Below are 20,269 nucleotides of genomic sequence, written 5' to 3' on the forward strand. Positions count from 1 at the left end.
ATGAATGGTCTGGCCCACTGACAATAATAGCTCGTTTTACATTCTATGCACTGAATTTTCATTTAACTAATGCATCCTCTCTTCTAAACCTCTTCCTCCTATTTTTGTATGTATTGTACTTTAATGATTAAACAAAATTTGTTCTATTATGTTGGTCAGATACTAATCACCTTAAATAAAAGCCAAAGTGAAAGAGAAGAGTATTACATTAGCAAAATAATTGTTGATGCTTGGAACAGTAGAGGTAGTGGGTCAGCCTGCAGGAACTGAATTTAAACATGCTTGGGACAAACTCAAACCTATATGCAGGCAAAAATGGCATAAAAAAGTAAAAAAAAAAAAAAAAAAAAAAAAAAAAAAGGATAAACTTAATAGATCACTTGGTCTTTTCTGCCATCACTATGCTAGGTGTCTGTCCTGGCTGGCAACTATAATAGATGCATGGATCCTTACATCCAATTAAAATGTTCAAATTACATCTGACATACTTTTTTAAATCTGATTTTCTATACATGTATTGCTATATCAAGGAACAAATCAGATTTACAGGCATACCTCGGTTTACTAATTTAATTTGTTCTGTGGGACTTTTCGTATAGCGAAAAATTCGTAAACCGAAACAACGTTTCCCATCGGAATGCATTGAATACCATTTAATCCGTTCCGGAGGATAGAAATAAGTAAACGCTACTAAAATACCGCATGAGTTATTTTATCAAGTCATGTGGTATTTTAATAGTGACCATTGACAGCTGAATGTAAAAGATTTGCCAGCAATTAAAAATTGGGGTTTCCCCCTCCCATCCATCCATATCATTTTCTTTTTTTTTTCTAATTTTGGCGTGGGAGTTCCCCTCAAAATCCATACCAGACCCGGATGGGAGGGCGGAGCCCACGCCGTTTTTTTTTTTTTATTATGGTGCCAGTTTTTAAATGTAATTACCGCTTTTTTTTTTTCCTTCACTATAGCTCAGAGATTCAACTGTCACTTTCCCCCTAGCTAAAAGAAAGAAAGTTTCCTTTTAGTTTATTTATTAAGTTAAAAGAAACAAGGTTTCATTTTAGTTTCTTAAAAGAAACAAAGCTTCCTTTAACTCTGGGGAAAGTGACAGCTAATTCTGTGAGCAATTGCATTTAAAAAAAATCGGCACCGACATACACTTCGTATTGCGAAAAAGAAATTTGTAAAAAATTTGCAAACCGAGGCATTATTTTCAATGGATTTTCATTCGTAAACCGAAAATTACATTAACCGAGACGTTTGTAAACCGAGGTACACCTGCACAATCAAGTTACCAGTCAACATTGGAGCAGATTGTTAATAACATAATGCAGATGTAAACTATCCTCTTAACATGACGATTATTAAAGTTTTGTTACAATGCTCCCCAACATTGTGAGAGGAGAACAATGGGCACTTTTCATTACAAAGTATGTAGGCAAGAGATACAACCCCAGTCACAGAGATGAGGAAGAGTTAACTGCATGCCGCCCAGCCACTGTAGATATACGGCGGCAGGGCGGCACTATCAGGCAAAACCACGTTTTAAAACGTGTGTTTTGTAAACAAATAGGGGGCGCGCGCGAGGCGCGCTGCCGCCCTATTTGTCCTGTGGATCACTGCCGCAGATGTCAGTTGCCGGGTCACAGCCGCTCATTAGCGGCTATGTCCCGGCGATCGGCGGTAAACGGTGACAGAGAGCACAGCTGCAGTAGCTGTGCTGTCTGTCACCTCTCTGTCAGCTCGAGGATGAGCTGATCGAGAAAGAATAGTTTCACTTTCTCGATCAGCCTTGTCCCGCCCAGTACACACCCCCGCCCCCTAGTAAAACACTCCCCTCACTCCGATAACCCTTCCCTGCTAAATAAAGTTAACCCCTTCCTCCCCAGTGCCATTAGTACAGTGTCAGTTTTTTTTTTTTGCACTGATCACTGTATTAGTGTTTTTGGGGATGTCAGTGACCCCAAGTCAGTACCCCCCAATGTCAGAATGTCCGCCGCAGTCCTGCCATTAGTCCCTGATCGCTGCCATAATTCGCTGATCGCCGCCATTATTAGTATAAAAAAAACCCTAAAAATTCCAGTATCTTTCCCGCCATTTGTAAACGCTATAACTTTCACGTAAACCAATTAATTTACACGTATTGGGTTTTTTTTTTAGCAAAGACATGTCGCAGAATGCATTTTGGCAGAAATTTATGACCAAATTTGATTTTGGCATTTTTTTTTTACTGGACATGTTTTATAACAAAAAGTCCAAAATATTGTTTTTTTTTCCTCAAAATTGTCAGCCTTTTTTTTTATAGCGCAAAAAATAAAAACAGCACAGGCGATCAAATACCACCGAAAGAAAGCTCAATTTGTGGGGAAAAAAAGGATGTAAATTTCATTTATGTACCATATTGCATGACCGCGCAACTGTCCGTTAAACTAGCGCAGCGCTGTATAGCAGAAAAATGGCGTAAATTGCAGTATCTATACCATAGTTTGTAGACGCTATAACTTCCACAAAAAGCAATCAATATACACTTATTGGGATTTTTTTTTACCAAAAACATGTAGCAGAATACATTTTGGCCAAAATTTATAACCAACTTTGAGTTTACTATATATTTTTTATAGCTGAAAATAAAAAATAGTGTTTTTCTTCAAAATATTTGGCGTTTTTTTGTTTATAGCGTGAAAAATAAAAAGCGCACAGGTGATCAAATTACATGGAAAGAAAGCTCTATTTGTGTGAAAAAAAGGACGTAAATTTCGTTTGGGTGCAGCATTGCATGACCGCGCAATTATCAGTTGAATTAGTGCAGCGCCAAGTAGCAAAAAGAGGCCTGGTCATTAAGGGGGGTAAATCCTCAGGAGCTCAAGTGGTTAATACACCACAAATGACTGGTTAAACTGACAAGTGCTTTTTATCAGTACTTTACTTTATACTGGCTTTTCAAAACAACAAGTGCAAACTTTTAGAGGCTGGATGAAAGGGTCGGTGTACCAAGACACTTTTGGTAGTTAAATAGAACATTGAAATAATGGTCTGTTCATCTGATGAAGTGAACTGAGCTGCAAGGTTCTCTCAGATTACTTGGAGGTGCACACAGTCCATTAATGGCCATTTACACCTCATTTCCCAACATAAAAGAACATTACTCCAGCTGATCTCACCAGGATGAGGGAGTCAGTGGACCGGGAAAGGGCGATGGTCCTAAGCTGGCATAACAATAATGGAGACATCCTACAGCTGTGATGATGGGTGGGACAAGCATTCCTGACACCTACACTAAGGATTAACCCCTGCCTTTCTGCAAGGACTGTTGGCTGTCTGGTTTAAAAATATATGGTAACTCAAAAAATACTTAAGGTTTTGCTCCAGGGTATTCCTTAATGGTTTTGCTCTTCTAAATACAAATTGGGTGCCTTTGGGGACAAATAAAAGGGCTTAAAAATGTTTCGGTTGGAATACCTCTTTTCTTCAATTGGTGGGTTCTGATCAGAACACCTCTGCCTATCAGCAGGAAGGTGGGATTGAACATTTCCACAAACATTGTGGAAGATCAGCTCTCTGCAGAATATTACTATAATAGTCACATAATAACTTTAAGGTCATACAAGTGTGATTTTTGAAAGACGTGAAGGCAATGGCTACTGCCTAAATGCTCTTGTTATATCACAAACCTTCTGTGTGATTTTTTGTTTGCAAAAAATTTTTAAAACCATTTATCATTTTCCTTCCACTTCACAATTATGTGCCACTATGTTTTGCTCTATCATATAAAATCCCAATAAAATAAAATTTACGTTTTTGGTTGTAATATGAAAAATCAGGAAAATTTCAAGGGGTATGAATACTTTTTCAAACGCACTGTAGATTACTGTTGGCAACATGCTTTTCTCTCGCCTGCTTTCCCATTCGGCAAAGCTCCCTCCGACCTTGAGGGAATCCACTTTTCCCTCAGGGAAGATGATTACATTAATCACATAGGGGTGAGACAGGGACATGGGTCGGAGTCTGGGTCACTTCCCCTAGGGCTCCCATTACAAGGGATTAAATTTAAACAACTACCTGGGTTTCTTGGCTGGGGGGATCCCGTCCTCTAGCAGCGGTAATCTCTCCGATTTCAAACTTGGCACAGAAGCCATCTAATTGCAGGGGCTGCAAAATAAACAGAAAATAGAATGAAAAAAAAACTGAAAACTTGTACAATAAATCAACTCTGTCCAGCTTGTTAATGATGGGCCTCACAGTATCTGTGCCCTTTTTGATGCGTCGCAAAGTGTGTGCCCTGTCACGTGTTTCATAGTGCCTACGTCCACTCCAATGTGTCCCATAGTGCTTGTGCCCTCTTCAATGTGCCCCACAGTGCCTGTTCCCTCTCTGCTCTGTCCCATAGTGCTTGTGCCCTCTTCAATGTGCCCCACAGTGCCTGTTCCCTCTCTGCCCTGTCTCATAGTGCTTGTGCCCTCTTCAATGTGCCCCACAGTGTCTGTTCCCTCTCTGCTCTGTCCCATAGTGCTTGTGCCCTCTTCAATGTGTCCCAATGTGCCTGTTCCCTCTCTGCCCTGTCCCATAGTGCTAGTGCCCTCTTCAATGTGCCCCACAGTGTCTGTTCCCTCTCTGCTCTGTCCCATAGTGCTTGTGCCCTCTCTGAGATGCCCCATAGTGCCTGTGGCTCCTCTGATCTACTCTATAGTAAGTGTGTCCTCTCTGGTGTGTCCCAAAGGACCTGTGCCTTCTCCGATCTACCCCATAGTGCTCATACCCTCTCCGATGTGTCCCATAGTGCCTGTGCCCTCTCTGGTGTTCCTGTCACTTTACAGACCTCCTGACAAGCTGTAGGTCCGTTTGGCTCCCTCCAATATCCAGGGGGAAGATCTGACGCCACTCAGTAAGAATAGAAAGGATGTCAGGAAGTGCAGCTATCTCATTGTGTCAAATCCTAGCTCGCCCGCAGAGCAATAAATCCCAAAAAAAAAAAAAAAAAAACCCTTTCTCTGGGATTAAACCTGAAAATTAATGACTCTGGGCTGGACAAGACTGCATTTTTGAGAGAGAGCAGGGAGACTGGCCAGAATGGGCCAGACGTCGCCATGGCAGCACAGACTGGAGTCGGGGAGGCGACAACCCTGAGCTAGGAGGAAAAAGTGCACATAAGTGGCATTCTTGTATCAGCAAGACAGCCAGTCATTGTGAGTGTTTACCTTGCTGTGACCGGTGACTTCCTCTTCCTCCCTGAGCGTCCTCACCACATGTGGTCTCTGCTGGAACACAAAGCTTCACCATAAACTCTGCTTTATCTCCACACTGCATATTTCTAGATGATGTTGTTACAGAGCACTGCAAAGGTCACAAAGTACACATGCAGCAGGTTTTTGTGAAAAATCTTACTTTTAGGTTCTATTTATTCAACTTAATTAACTAACTGGCTAAGCTGAACCCTTCTCACCAGTCCCTGTTCCTATCATGATCTAAAGCTGGCCACACACACATTACAACCTAATTGTACAATTTTTATACAATCCTTTAGATTTACCAGAAATTATGCAAAAAGAAGTCAATCTATTCATATCCAATCAAGCAGGCCCATACACACACAGTGATTTTGCGCACCTGTGCTGCCCTGTAGCAGTACTACTTCTGCTATACTGCGGACGGGAAGCGGTTACACACACACACACACACACACACACACACACACACACACACACACACACACACACACACACACACACACACACACACACACACACACACACACACACACACACACACACACACACACACACGACCAGCTGACTTTCATCATCTATCCAACAGAAGTCTAACAACTGGCTTCTGTCATGCTGGAGAACCAGCATCCAAATACATTAGAACAGCAGAGAGACCCTTGCATCAACATCATTGTGTTGATGCAGGGATTTGTCAGCTTCTTTCCTGTTCAGGTCACATGTATACCCAGCTTAAATTGGTTTTAGGATCAATTTTTTGTTCTTTACAGTAACACACACATCATACTTGCCTGCTCTGTGTAATGGTTTTGCACAGAGCAGCCCTGATCTTCCCCTTCTCAGGTCTCCCGCCGCACTTCTGGACCCTCCCTCCTGCCAAGTGCCCCCATAGCAAGCGGCTTGCTATGGGGGAACTGGTACATGCTCACTCCCTAGCTGGCTGTGTGTGTCTATGGGACACACACAGTGTGGCTCAGTCTTGCCCAGCTCATCACTGTCTCATCACTGTCTGTGAAAGACTGCAGTGGGAGCCAGTGGCTCCTGCTGCTGTGTCTCAGCCAATGAGGAGGGAGAGACCTGGGAGAGCTGCTGCTCTCGTGCACAATGCCGGATCGGGATCAGGTAAGTATTAGGGTTCTGCGGGGGGAACTGAACACTGAAGGTTTTGTTACCTTCATGCATTCTAAACCTTCAGACTTTAGAACCAAGTGTGTATGTGTATATATATATATATATATATATATATATATATATATATATATATATATATATATATATATATATATACACACATACATACATATACATACATACATACACACACACACACACAGTTTAAAGCTGATGTTTTATCGGATTAAATGTTGACACCATATTCCCCCCCTTATTATGCTAATGACATTACAAAAAAAAACAAACAAAAAAACTACTCCAATGCATTTTCTCTCAGGTAAATGCACACTGATGACCTGCAAACACATGTACATTCAAGCACAATTCAAGCAGAAATGCATGGAAATGTGCTTAGGAAACTACACACTGAAAGCGGGGATTGTGGTGTACAATGAGCCAATTTTGAGAAGAAACCAATTATTAGTGCATTAGAGCCTTTGAAGGAAACCCATACAGAAAACATGGCGCTAATGGGAATTGCAGCCAGGACCTCCACATTGTAGGGTATTCACTCTGCCCACATTAATATTAATAATACAGGATGTATATAGCACCTACAGTTGGCGCAGCGCTTTACACACATGAATCCAACTGTCAGATACATATACATAAAAGTATATATATTATATATATATGCATCGAAATGCACTGTAAAATTTCTGCCGAAGTATATGTAAACCCATTCATGAAAATCTCATATCTTTAACCCCTTTTTGACGCACAAACACATATGTGCGATAACAAAAGGTGGGTGTTAATGCCGGCATGTCGCCAGGTGGCGGTTTATGTTCTGAGAATGTGATCTCAGCACACAGACAGAGCTTTACAGGCAGTCCTTGGTCCCTGCTACAGATTGGTAGCTGGTGGAACCCGTTTTGCATCATGTGATCATTGTGACGTAGTCACATGAACGCCTATCATTCCACCTGTGCGTTCCTAACTAGGGATGCTGGTGTAGGCAGGAAGGGGTTAACAAATCACTCCAAGCATAATTTTCAATAATTTTAGATCTGCACCATTTATTAGAATAGTCCCTGGTGTTCCTGCTTGAAGTTCCTTTTATGGAGCGACAACACTTTGTCTCTGTCTCACAATTATATTTATACATGTCACTCTGTCACATGGGCTTCCAATGGAGACAAGTGACCATCTCAATATAGATGAATGGTCCACTCTTCTCAGAAAATCTGCCCTGAGCCATGCAGCCATTGCTGGAGTACATGTAGTCAGGAGGTGGCTGCAAGGGCACTCTACAGGAGATCCGCAGCACTGAGGTGCAATGCAGGATCATAAAATGCAAATAAAATAATAGCAATGGTTTATGGTACACTGAGCACACTAAATGTCATTCAGTTAGGGTTTACATCTCATGGAATGTCAGTACTTTCGATCAAGTCAAGTTTCTCAGCCCAGAATCCAGCTCCTGATTTGTGAAAGTGACAAAGGGTGCAATGAAGTGCAATCATAATTATAGTATTAAAGTGTTACTAAACCCAGGACCCTGCATTCCCTATACCCGGTTCCCCCAGCCCCTGCATTCACTATGTCCGGTCCCCCAGGACCGTGCATTCCCTATACCCGGTCCCCCCAGCCCCTGCATTCACTATGTCCGGTCCCCCAGGACCGTGCATTCCCTATACCCGGTCCCCCCAGCCCCTGCATTCACTATGTCCGGTCCCCCAGGACCGTGCATTCCCTATACCCGGTCCCCCCAGCCCCTGCATTCACTATGTCCGGTCTCCCCGGACCCTGCATTCACTATATCCAGTCTTCCCCAGGACCCTGCATTCACTATATCCAGTTTTCCCCAGGACCCTGCATTCACTATATCCAGTTTTCCCCAGGACCCTGCATTCACTATATCCAGTCCCCCAGGACCCTGCATTCACTATATCCAGTCCCCCAGGACCCTGCATTCACTATATCCAGTCCCCCAGGACCCTGCACTCACTATATCCAGTCCCCCAGGACCCTGCATTCACTATATCCAGTCCCCCAGGACCCTGCATTCACTATATCCAGTCCCCCAGGACCCTGCATTCACTATATCCAGTCCCCCAGAACCCTGCATTCACTATATCCAGTCCCCCAGGACCCTGCATTCACTATATCCGGTCCCCCCAGGACCCTGCATTCACTACATCTGGTCTCCCACAGTACACAGAGCATGGAAATACAATTATTTTAGTAAAAATAAAACCTTTTCTCATCAGCAGTATATACAGTTGTGTTCAAAGTAATAGCAGTCCAACATCACTAACCTGATCAATCACTGTTTTTGGTATAAATTATACTTCTACATGGCAAATCATTTACTAGCAAGTGTAGTAGAGTAATAGAAATCCAACAGACCCAACAGTCATGACATGCATGCTGCTGATTCTGTGTAATTAAATCATTAATTGAAAGGGGCATGTTCAAAATAATAGCAGTGTGGAGTTCAAGTAGTGAGCTCATTCAGTCTGTGAAAAAAACAGATGTCAAAAAGGTAGCCCTTATTAAAGAACAAAGGCGGCAAATGTACATGCTGGGTATAGTGCACTTCTTCTGAATAAATGCCTGGAACGACCTATTTTAATCAGATTTTCAGAGAGAACAGCATACTTTGATTAAAAAGTTGATTGGAGAGGGAAAAACATATAAAAAAGTGCAGAGACTCATAGGCTGCTCAGCTAAAATGATCTCAAATGCTTTAAAATGGCAACCAAAACCTGAAAGATGGGGGGGGGGAAACACATGGAAAAGTACCATTCGAATGGATCGAAGAATAGACTAAATGGCAAAGACTCAGCCAAGGATCAGCTCTAGGGTGATTAAAGGAGGTCTACAAAGTTACCTGTGAATACTGTAACAATTAGAAGACACCTATGGGAAGCCAAGCTATCGGTAAGAAAGCCCCTCAAAGTCCCACTGTTGAAAAAACTAGGTGCTGAAGAGGATACAATTTGTCAAAGAACACATTGGGGTTGATTTACTAAAGGCAAAATAGTCTGTGCACTGCAAGTGCAGTTGCTCTAGATCTGAGGGGAACATGCAATGAAAATTAAAAAAAAAAAAAAAGGATTTTTGCTTGCACATGACTAGAAAAACCAGTAGAGCTTCGCCTCATTTCAGAGCTTCCCCTCAGATATATAGCAACTGCAGGTGCACGGTGTATTTACCTTTAGTAAATCAACCCCATTGTCTGGCCTAAAGAGAGATGGCGCAACATTTTGTGGACTGATGAAAGTAAGATTGTTCTTTTTGGGTCTAGTGGCCGGAGACAGTTTGTCAGACGACCCCCAAACACTGAATTCAAGCCACAGTACACTGTGAAGACAGTGAAGCATGGTGGTGCAAGTATCATGATATGGGGATGTTTCTCATACTACGGTGTTGGGCCTATTTATCACATACCAGGGATCATGGATCAGTTTGAATACATCAGAATACTTGAAGAGGTCATGCTGCCTTATGCTGAAGAGGAAATGCCCTTGAAATGGGTGTTCCAACAAGACAACGACCCCAAACACACCAGTAAACGTGCAACATCTTGGTTCCAGACCAACAAGATTGACGTTATGGAGTGGCCAGCCCAATCCCCTGATCTTAATCCAATAGAAAACTTGTGGGGTGACCTCAAAAATGCAGTTTCTGAGGCAAAACCAAGAAATAGAGAAGAACTGTGGAATGTCGTCCAATCATCCTGGGCTGGAATACCTGATCACAGGTGCCAGAAGTTGGGCGACTCCATGCAACACAGATGTACAGCAGTTCTCAGAAACTGTGCTTATACAACTAAATATTCATTCAGTGATTCAAAGGAAAGCTAAATTTTCAAGAATTGTTCAGTTTATACAGTAAATGTTTTGAGTTTTACCCCTGGTTCACATATATGCGGCTGTGCGGTCCGCGTTTTGCACGGGCACGAGAGCCCATACATTTGAATGGATTCCCGTGCCCGTGACACACTTCTTTGGAAAACGCAGCCCGCATGGGAACCTCGGTTCTCAGTACGGTTGCATTTTCCAGTGCGGGCGGCGTGCCATTAGAATTAATGGCACCCACCCGCGGGTCCGCATTTCTCTGTGTGGGTGGTGCGGCTGCACGGATTTTCGCGCGGATCCGCAGCGGCATCACCTGCACAGATGTGAACCTAGCGATCAAAAAAATAGCAGTGTCTGCATTTTTCTTTAACAGTCTAAATTTTCCTTTTTTGTTCACTTTCTGTAAAGTAATAAAAAATATTTTTGTTTTGATTTGGAATAGAATGTGTAGTGTTTCCAATGCATTTGCGTGTATGGAAATAAAAGCTATTTTAAGAATTTTGAGCTTTACTCACTTTTTTTTTTTTTAAACACACTGCTATTATTTTCAAACACAACTGTAGCAGTCCTGTGACTTTGATCAGTGTCCAGCAGAGCACTGGTTACAGCTTGTAGGAGGAGTTTTCATTCTCCTCTGATTGTCCTATGAGGCTGCATAATCCCTGAACCCCTATCTATACAGTGCCGATTGGCCCTGTGCTGATCACATGCACTCTAGAAACAAAAAAAATCTATCAACACACCAAACTGAGCATGTGAAGTTTGCCCCCAAGGCTCTGTGCTATCAGCAGATGGAATGGGGACTGTGGAAGAAGGGGAGGGTCAGAGGACAGGCTCAAACATCCTTTTTGCACAGCGAGTATAACAAGCATGCTTTACTGCATATACAGACTGATTTTACTGTTGTGGGTTTAGTGACACTTTAAATACAATTCTGTCTTATCTGACACCACAAGGCCAGTGCACACCCACACTACAGAATAAAACCAAACACTTACTCTGGTTTACTATGAAATTAGATCACATGGCAAGTCATTTACCGTCTACAGATTCCTGACAGATGTAACTTTAATGACATTGCACAAGTTCAGTAGTAATGGGAAAGTAAAGGTTAAGTTTACCGGTAAACATAAATGCATATATTTTTGCAGGTTAAAAAAAAAAATTATAAAAATTTATACCTTTAGCTTTGTGCCCGAATCCCATTATGGGCTTTCTGTTGCAAGGCTAGAGGAAGAATAATTGATTATGAGCATGCTGAGCAGTACACTCGCAGCCCTTTCAAACTACAAGTACGTCTGCTGCGGTGGAAGATGGTACTTGTAGTTTTTTCATTCACAGGTCTCTGACTGAATAACGCGATTGTGTGAGCAGAGCCCCGTACAGCTGTGCAGTTTTCAAAAAGTGATAGCGGGTTTGGGGAGAGGATCCCCGCTCACTGTCACAGAGTCAGGTGCATAGAAGCAGGTTACACCCTACAGGTGTAACATACAGCATGCTTCTAAAGGTGAGCGTATCCTTTAAGCTGCAGCTGTCACTTACCTAGCACAAAAAAATGGTAACAAAAAATAATGAATATCTGATTGGCTCTCAAGGTCAAAAAATACATTTTTTAGCCACCAGTTAAACAGTGGATTGAAGTGCAAGTCTAGTGATATTCCAGTTACAGATGGAATGTGGTGGGCTCAGACGGTGGTTGGCTCTTTAAATATTATGGAGAAGACAGCAGAGGTAGTGACCCAGTCAACAGTAATAGCTAAACAGCTTCAAATATGCTTGGGACAAGCATAGATCTATACTCAGACCAAAAAAGTTATAAAAAAAAAAAAACCCCCACAAAAACACAAAAATGAAACACCCCCCCTCAAAAAAAAAAAAAAACAAAAAAAAAAAAAAAGAAAAACCCAACAACGGGCAGACTCGATAGACCACTCGGTCTTTTTCTGCCGTCACTTTTCTATGTTAATCCAGATGAGGAGCTCCAGCCATCGTTCTACAAGAACTTGCAAGTGTTTGTGAAGTTCCAGTTCAATTCTTCACAATATATAACAATTTCCGCAGGAGGAGAGGGATGCCCCTCATAATGGCAGACCCCTTCCCCCTATATGATCAGCAGAACACTCTGCTCTGATCCCTGTTGTCTTTCTGATTCCACTCACCCGGCATGTACAAACCCTTCCCAAGAAATAAATGGCTGAGCGGAGCTAGGAATGACCAGGTCAGGGATTGAAGATCTTGTACCTGCTGGAGTGGCCATATTGGAGTTGATACTGCCTGCAGCAGTTCGCAGTTCTGAGATCTTTATCCACAGATCAATAGTCGAGGGATAGCAGAAAATGGGGTTTTAACCAGGGCCGGGCTGAGGAGAAGGCATAGGAGGCCACCTTGGGTGCTTCAGCAGGAACGGGGTGCTTAAAAAGGGCAGGACATGCAACCTAGGCTGATAAAGTAGTTTATGTAAAGATGGGGGTGATAACTTTGGTCTTTTCACCTTGGATGCTAAAAAGTCCGGTATGATTTTCAGCCCAGTTCATGCACGATTTCCAATGTCACACACTTTAGCGGTGCAGATGCGATTCCAATACAAATTGTTAAATTAAATCACACCGGACTGTTTTACAAATCGCACTGCAAACCGGCCCCGCACATATGTGAGCCCAGCCTTAGCCAGAAAATGAAAAGGATACAGCCAAAGACTGTTCTTACCTCCAGTCCTCAAGTAGCCCAGCAGGTCATGTTTTCTGCACAGGTGGTTTAATCAGCAATTACAACAGCTGGGGGAGAGGAGAGAGAGATCTACAAAACACAATCTGCTGCTAATTGGAGAAGGTCCTATGTACACTGGGAGGTTAGCCCCCGTGCATGAGAATCGTGTGAGCAGAAGACACAAACTAAACCGTCCAACAGCTTGTAAAACTCGATGGGCTCATTTACAGTCGTGTTACCCTCTTAATAGTGAAGAGCGATCCACGCTGGATCATTCTTTAGAGGGAATTCAACAGGCAGTGAGGAAGAGTTATGTTCCCTACATACCTCGTTCAACCCCGAAAAACCTGTACAAATCTGTGCTTAGTTTTATTTCTTTATGCAAGTATATGTGAATGCAGCTCAGACTCAAGTAAGAAAAATGCATTAAACATCAGGTAAAACCATCCATGTACATCATTCCTGGTGGTGCCAAGGAACGCCGCCTGACCCAATGACTAATGGATGGGTCGAATTCCGAACAAATTTTTTAAAAACATTTTGCGCATTTTATAATCTGATGGTGCCACTATTGATTTCAAAATTCCATCAACCAAGCCTTTAATTTCACGTCATGTTGAAAAAGAATTTTCGTGGCCAAGAATCTTTTCTTTCCAGGTCAGCTCATGCTCATTTCTTTTTCGATTACATTTCTCACATGATTCTCCCATCATTGATCAGAAATTCGTTAATTTTTCCAAAAATTTACAACATGCATTGATCACTCAAATTTGATGGTCGCTCGAAAATCAGCCTTTGCTGTGGCCCACTAATGGTGCAAAAATGCTTAGAATAGATTTTCGAAAGAAAATTCCTTTCAGGAGTTTGACCCATGTATGGCCAGCTTAAGGCTACGTTCATACCTGTTTTTTTTAACAAAGGACATGTGACTCAAAAGCTGCATTTTTCAAAAGTCCTCCTTGCTGCATGTTTGGTTCGGTAGAAAGAAAAAAAAAACACCAAAAATGCACCTCCCCATTGAAATCAATCAAAAACAAAATGCAGGTGTGTTTTTGATTGATGTCAATAGGGAGATGCGTTTTTGGTGCAGTTTTTGACTGCGCCAAACATGCAGCAAGCAGGACTTTGAAAAACACACTGGACCCACAATGGATCAGTGTGAAGAGTTTCATAGGAATACATGGTCACATGCAATGACCCAGCAGTACAGGCTGCCAGGACACACAACAGCTGACAGGACACGATTGTGAGAAGCTATTCGTAATACAGCCAAGGGGGTTGATTTAGTAAATCTGAAGAGTGCAAAATCTGGTGCAGCTCTGCATAGAAACCATTCAGCTTCCAGGTGTTTTTTTTTGTCAAAGCTTAGGCTGGCCATACATTATACAATGTTCCTTTAGATTTACCAAAACCATATAATAGGAGGTCAAATCTAAACACTTTCAATTGTATAAATGTATGGCCAGCCTTAATTGAACAAGCTGAAGGTAGATGTTGACTGGCTACCATGCACAGTTTCACCTGATTTTGCACTCTACAGATTTAGTAAATCTACCCCATTGCATGTGAGAGGAGGTAAAAGTATAATACATAAGAGGTGGTAAATGAGTTCTGCATAAATAAGTGAAGGTAAAAGGCATAATACATAAGAGGTGGTAAAGATGTAATGTATAAGTGAAAGCAGAGATAAAACGGATACAAGGAAACAAAAAAGGTATAATAAATAAGAGGGGTTTAATGTGTAAGGTATAGGAGGGGATAAGGGTATTATACATAAAAGTGGGTAGCCGTGTTAGGCATAAAAGAAATAAAAGGCATAACTACGAAAGCCCGCACACAACTGGTAGCGACATGACCCTGCTCACTTGTATGGGACGCGTTCAGCAGTAGTAATGAACGCTGAATGTGATAGGGGATATAATTTTTGCTGTGGCCACAATGCAAAGCATGCCATGGCATGTGTACAGCCCATCAGGCTGCTTTGTAACATTCACCCTAGGTTCACACCTAAGCGGTATCTGCAGCGTTTTGCAGAAACGCAGTACAGTCCACATCTCCGCGTTTTGATCTGGTGTTTTTTGAAACTTTTTTGAATGCAAAAGTTGCATTTTTCAGTTCTATAGACTTCAATGGAAATGCTGCAGAAAAGCATGTAGTGCGTTTTTGTTGCATTTTAAATCTGCCTATCAACAAGAAAAATGAAAACAATTAAAAAAAAAAAACGCAAAAACGCAGGTGAAAAAGGCAAAACGCAGTGCAGAAACAAGTCAAACGCAACCTGCATAGGTGTGAATCTAGCCTAAAGATGGAAAGTGTAAAGTAGGCCTAAAAGTATACCACATATGAAGAAGTACAGGTATAATAAAGAAGAGGGGCAATGATGTAATGTAGAAGTGGAAGTAAAGGTAGAACACAAGAGGTAAAGGTGTAATAAGAGGGGGTAAATGTGTGAATGTATAAGAGGAGGTAAAAGGTATGACAACATAATAGGAGGTGAAGATATAACAACATAATAGGAGGTGAAGATATAACAACATAATAGGAGGTGAAGATATAACAACATAATAGGAGGTGAAGATATAACAACATAATAGGAGGTGAAGATATAACGGATTAGTGGGAGTGAAGGAACAACACATACAAAGATGTTACATGTAACATATAAAAGGTATTGTACATACAGCAGCACAGAGAATGCTCAGGTGGCCGGTCCGGGTGTCTTGCTGTCGGTTTGCTCGGGGTTATATGTACAGGGAGAAGGGCCGCCTCCTCCTGCTCAGGTCCGTCCAGGAAAGTGATGTAACTGCTGACTGTATAATGCAGCTCCACGTGTTCTACCAGCTGTGAGCAGTCTAGTATGATCTGCCCGGCATGACTCTCACCTGCCATCACCGGTCCTACATGATGGTTATCTGATAGTGATGGATTGTGCAGCTCAAGGCAGAGGTGTCACTTGTGAGCCGCCGGCGGATGAAGAATTACTTTTTATGTTCCAACAGTAGAAGCAGCCAAGGCATCTTCAATAGCTATCAATAGGATGATCACAGCAAGAGTCACTTTTGGAGCACTCCGTCCTCCCACAGTGCAGACAGTGGAATTGTTCGGCTGTAAAGTGGCTGCAATAGTCATGTAAAACATGTCCACCTACAAGCTATAGCAATGCCTCAGCTGGTACAAGCCCTCCAGATTTAGTTTCCTACATCCACTGATTTTGCTCCTCCTATGCTTTTCAGCCATGTATTTCTATCCTCCAGCAGAGGCATTTGCAGGCCTTGGATAAGGCAAGACACACAGAATCCTATGCAGGAAGCGTGCTAGTCACATCCCAGCAGTGTGCTCCTTGGGAAATATTTTCAGTCAGGGAGGGTGGATAAAGTTGCTAATAGACAGTATATACCATAGTAACCAGCCGCCACCATAGCCAACATCACCCCAGAGAAATAAGAAGATAGATCAACAAAAACATGTATTGTCAAAGGAGGGAAGAAAAGGCCACACAGGGAAGAAAAGGCTGGGACCATCAGGGGCACAATCCCATGAGAATTTATATAGAGGCTTGTAATACCCTTGTTAAGGGAGTTTCCTTTAAGGGGTTAGTTTACCTTTTCAGAAAAAAGAAAAAGTGAAAAAAGTGAACTGAACACCATACACCCTCCCCATTCCCCCGGTCCCCACTTTACCTGCTTCCATGGGTGATGAGCCAATGCAGCTGGTGCAGCAGTCTGAGGATTTGAAATCCCTGCTTTTCTCTCTGCAGCGCTTTCAGGATGCTCTGGGCCAGCGCTGTAAAATCAGAATCACTCTGATCTGTCCCAGAAGCACTGCAGACAGAAGAAGAAGAGCGGGCATTTCAAATCCTCAGACTGCATGGACACTTGCAGCTCGTCACCCATGAAGGCAAGTACAACAGAGACTGAGGGGGGGGTACAGTGTAAATGCACCTTTTCATTTTTTCAGAAAAGGATGAGCTTACACTTTGAAGCAGTAGTAAACACCAATGGGACACTTGTACCTAGAGGGGCGCTTCTAATAAAGCTGACCTGTAGGCACAAGGAATCGCTCCTAAACATGCAGCATTTCCGAGATATTCACTGTCTCTGCAGCCAGCGCAGTCTGCTGTCCCTTCAGAGTTCTGTGCCTGTGGCTTCCATGTGCATGCACGAATGTGATGTCATCACACCTCGGCCATTCAAACAGCCGGAGCCCACAAATCCAGAAGACCAGATGAAGATGAAAGCTGTTATCGGTAGTATGCGATTCCTATAAGCACATTATGACATTTACCTGTAGGGGCCCAGATTCTTTATTTCTTTGTCTGCATTTACTACCACATTAAGGACCCACTCAAATCTAGTGATTTGGGATCACGGGCAGAATTGCTGCGACTCTGCCCCTGATTGCATATCACACTGCAATGCTGGCAAAATGCACCATGCGGTTGTGTGCCATTTTTAATGCACCTAAAACACAGTGCAGATTTGCTGCGATTGTCGTATAGCAATCTGTATTGCGAAAAGCTTTTTGCCCACAAAGTAGCAGAAGTTTCTTTTGGGCAACAAGCTTGCAGCGATGTGCTTTACATATAAATGCAGCCCCCCCCCCCCCAAGCTGTGAAGGCAGCTGTACAGGGTGTACACATGATGCTAAGCAGTGTAGCAAAAAAGATCTACTCTTGGCATGTTCAGCAGGTAGCACCAAGTGTACTACGTGAATGAGGCTGTGCCACAACCGCCCTGCAACTCCATACATTGCATGGGGTTGCAGCATGGTGGTGATGGCTTTTTGGGGTTTAAGCAACTCAGCAGCAATGAGATGTAACAAAGGGCGAAAAAAGGTGAAATCTATCCGCGCTGTCTGTAAATCCACTCAGACCAGTGTCAGAGCGCTGTATTCCCTGGTACTAGAAGCAGGAGAGAGATCTGCAGCAGCTGTCTGTCACCATGATTGGCAAGGTTCCATTTACACTAGTGCAATTTCAGATGCGACTTGAGTCACACAGAATCACAACAGAAGTCACATTGTTTTCAATGGTGCCCATTCACATCAATGCAACTCAGTACAGTGCCATTTTAAGGCTCCTATACTACTTTGGTGTGGTTCCAGCATGATTTTGGCCCCACAAAATAAACAGACTACATCCAAGATGCACTACATAAAGTCGCACTAAAAGTCCTTAGTGTACACACATGCATGGCAGGAGAGAACAGAGGAGCAATGGCGCCAATCTAGGAGTGATGTGGTGGAGTATGGCGTTCTGATAGATCTGCTCTTATCATTAAAATGCGAGTGCAATTGTTAGTTTAATACATAATCCCAAACCTTATTAAACTTTTGGGAGTTACTTTTGCTTTTCTTGGTCTGGATGACATTGTTCACTGGAAACGATATACAAATACATACATAAAAGGGTGAGAGGAGGACAAGCGTTTTGTGACCTTACTATACATAAGAGGTCATAATTTCTGGTGAGTTAGTTTATTTCTAGAGGACGAAGGATGTGTGGGGATTGATTTACTAAAGCTAGACAGTGCAAAACCTGGTGCCGTTCCGCATAGAAACCAATCAGCTTCCAGGTTCTTGGTCAAAGCTTAAAGTGTTCTAAATAGTGGTGCACCAAAATGAAAATTCTGGTGCCAAAACCGAAGATTCAGGATGCACTTGGCCGAAAACCGAATATATATATATATATATATACACACACACACACACACACACACACACACACACACACACACACACACACATATATACACATACACACATATACATACATACACACACATATACATACATACACAGACACTGTACTTGAATCACCTCCACCAGATCATCCCCCGCAGCTATCACCTTTTGTGTCACCTTGCCCTTCCTTTAGATTGTAAACTCCAGGAGCCGGGCCCCTTACATTCCTTTTGTACTGAAATGTATTGTAATTGTACTGTCTCCCTTATATTGTAAAGCTCTGCGCAAACTGTTGGCGCTATATAAATCCTGTATAATAATAATAATAATATATATATATATATATATATAAATATATATATATATGAAAAAAATACACTTTTATGATTAAAAAAAACACCACAATATATACTCCTATTTTTTTGTAAAATATGAAAGATGATGTTACAGAGAGTAAATAGATACCCAGCAGGTCCTGCTTTAAAATTGCGCACGGTCATGGAATGGCTTCAAACTACGGTACTCAAAAATCTCCATGCGTGACGTTTTAAAAAATGTCTACAGGCTAGCAGTGTAAAGTTACAGAGGAGGTCTAGTGCGAGAATTATTGCTCTTGCTCTGACGTTCGTGGCGATACCTCACATGTGTGGTTCGAACACCGTTTACATATGTGGGCATGGCCTACGTATGCGTTCACCACTACGTGCGAGCTCAGGTGGACTTTAAACTTTTTTTGTTTATTTAAATTTTGAATTTTTTTTTTTTTACACTGTCCCTATTAAAAAAAAATTTAATCACTTTTATTCCTATCACAAGGAATGAATGCAGTCCCTGTGATAGAACTAGTTAGTGACAGGTCTTTATGGAGAGATATGGGGTCAATAAAACCCCACATCTCTCCTCTACAATGTAAAGCATTAGATCAAAAAAAGCATTGATCAAGTGCTTTGAAAAAAAAAAAAACAAAACATTTAAAAAATGGCCTTGTTGACAAGGCGCCGGAACCGGAAGGGACATCGCTCCGGTCCTCCAAGGGCATACAGATGAGTGGAGGCCATCTTTCCTCCACTTATTTCTATGCCCTGTACCAGGATCGTTGCGTGGTTTCTGAGCTAAGGCTGAGAACTACCGAGCGGCAGGTGGTGGCGACAGGGGCGAGGGTCGGCTGTGGGCGGGGTTTTATTTCAGCACCTGTATTGGTGCTTATTTCCATATCGGCTAACAGCCGATAGGGGTGTTTTTGACCGAAACGTTTCAGCCACCGAAGTTTCGGTACACCCCTAGTTCTAAAGGCTTATGGTTTTTTTACCTTCATGTTAGGGCAGCAAAGTGGCTAAATGGTTAGCACTTCCACCTGGCAGTACTAGGGGTCGTTGGTTTGATTCCCAACCACGGCACCACCTGCCTGGAGTTTGCATGTTCTCCCTGTGCCTGCATGGGCTTCCTCCGGGTACTCCGGTTTCCTCCCACACTCCAAAGACATGCTGGTAGGTAAATTGGATCCTGTCTAAATTGGCCCTAGTATGTGTATGTATGTGAGTTAGGGACCTTAGATTGTATGCCCCTTGAGGGTTAGGGACTGATGTGAATGTACAATATATATGTAAAGCGCTGTGTAAATTGACAACGCTATACAAGTACCTGAAATAAATAAATGTATTTTATGTATGAAAGTAAAA

General features: G+C 42.4%; 1 protein-coding gene across 8 annotated transcripts in view; it reads right to left on the reverse strand.

Moving 5' to 3' along the window:
* The window catches only part of SIRAL1 (SIR2 antiphage like 1), a 62,156-nt gene that overhangs the window by 21,901 nt on the left and 19,986 nt on the right, over positions 1–20,269 (reverse strand). For 3 of the 8 annotated variants that reach the window (XM_089652122.1, XM_089652117.1, XM_089652118.1), the window contains one exon: positions 4,061–4,150. In XM_089652122.1, the coding sequence (XP_089508248.1) occupies positions 4,061–4,137 (77 nt within the window). In that variant the 5' untranslated portion in view covers positions 4,138–4,150. Of the gene's footprint in view, positions 1–4,060; positions 4,151–5,196; positions 5,257–15,589; positions 15,692–20,269 lie in introns of those variants that run through there. The other 5 variants (XM_089652115.1, XM_089652116.1, XM_089652120.1 and 2 more) reach the window with 3 other exon arrangements.

Source organism: Staurois parvus, unplaced genomic scaffold (assembly GCF_062004578.1).
Source record: "Staurois parvus isolate SC_StPar_1 unplaced genomic scaffold, SC_StPar_1.0 ptg000671l, whole genome shotgun sequence".
NCBI lineage: Eukaryota > Metazoa > Chordata > Amphibia > Anura > Ranidae > Staurois > Staurois parvus.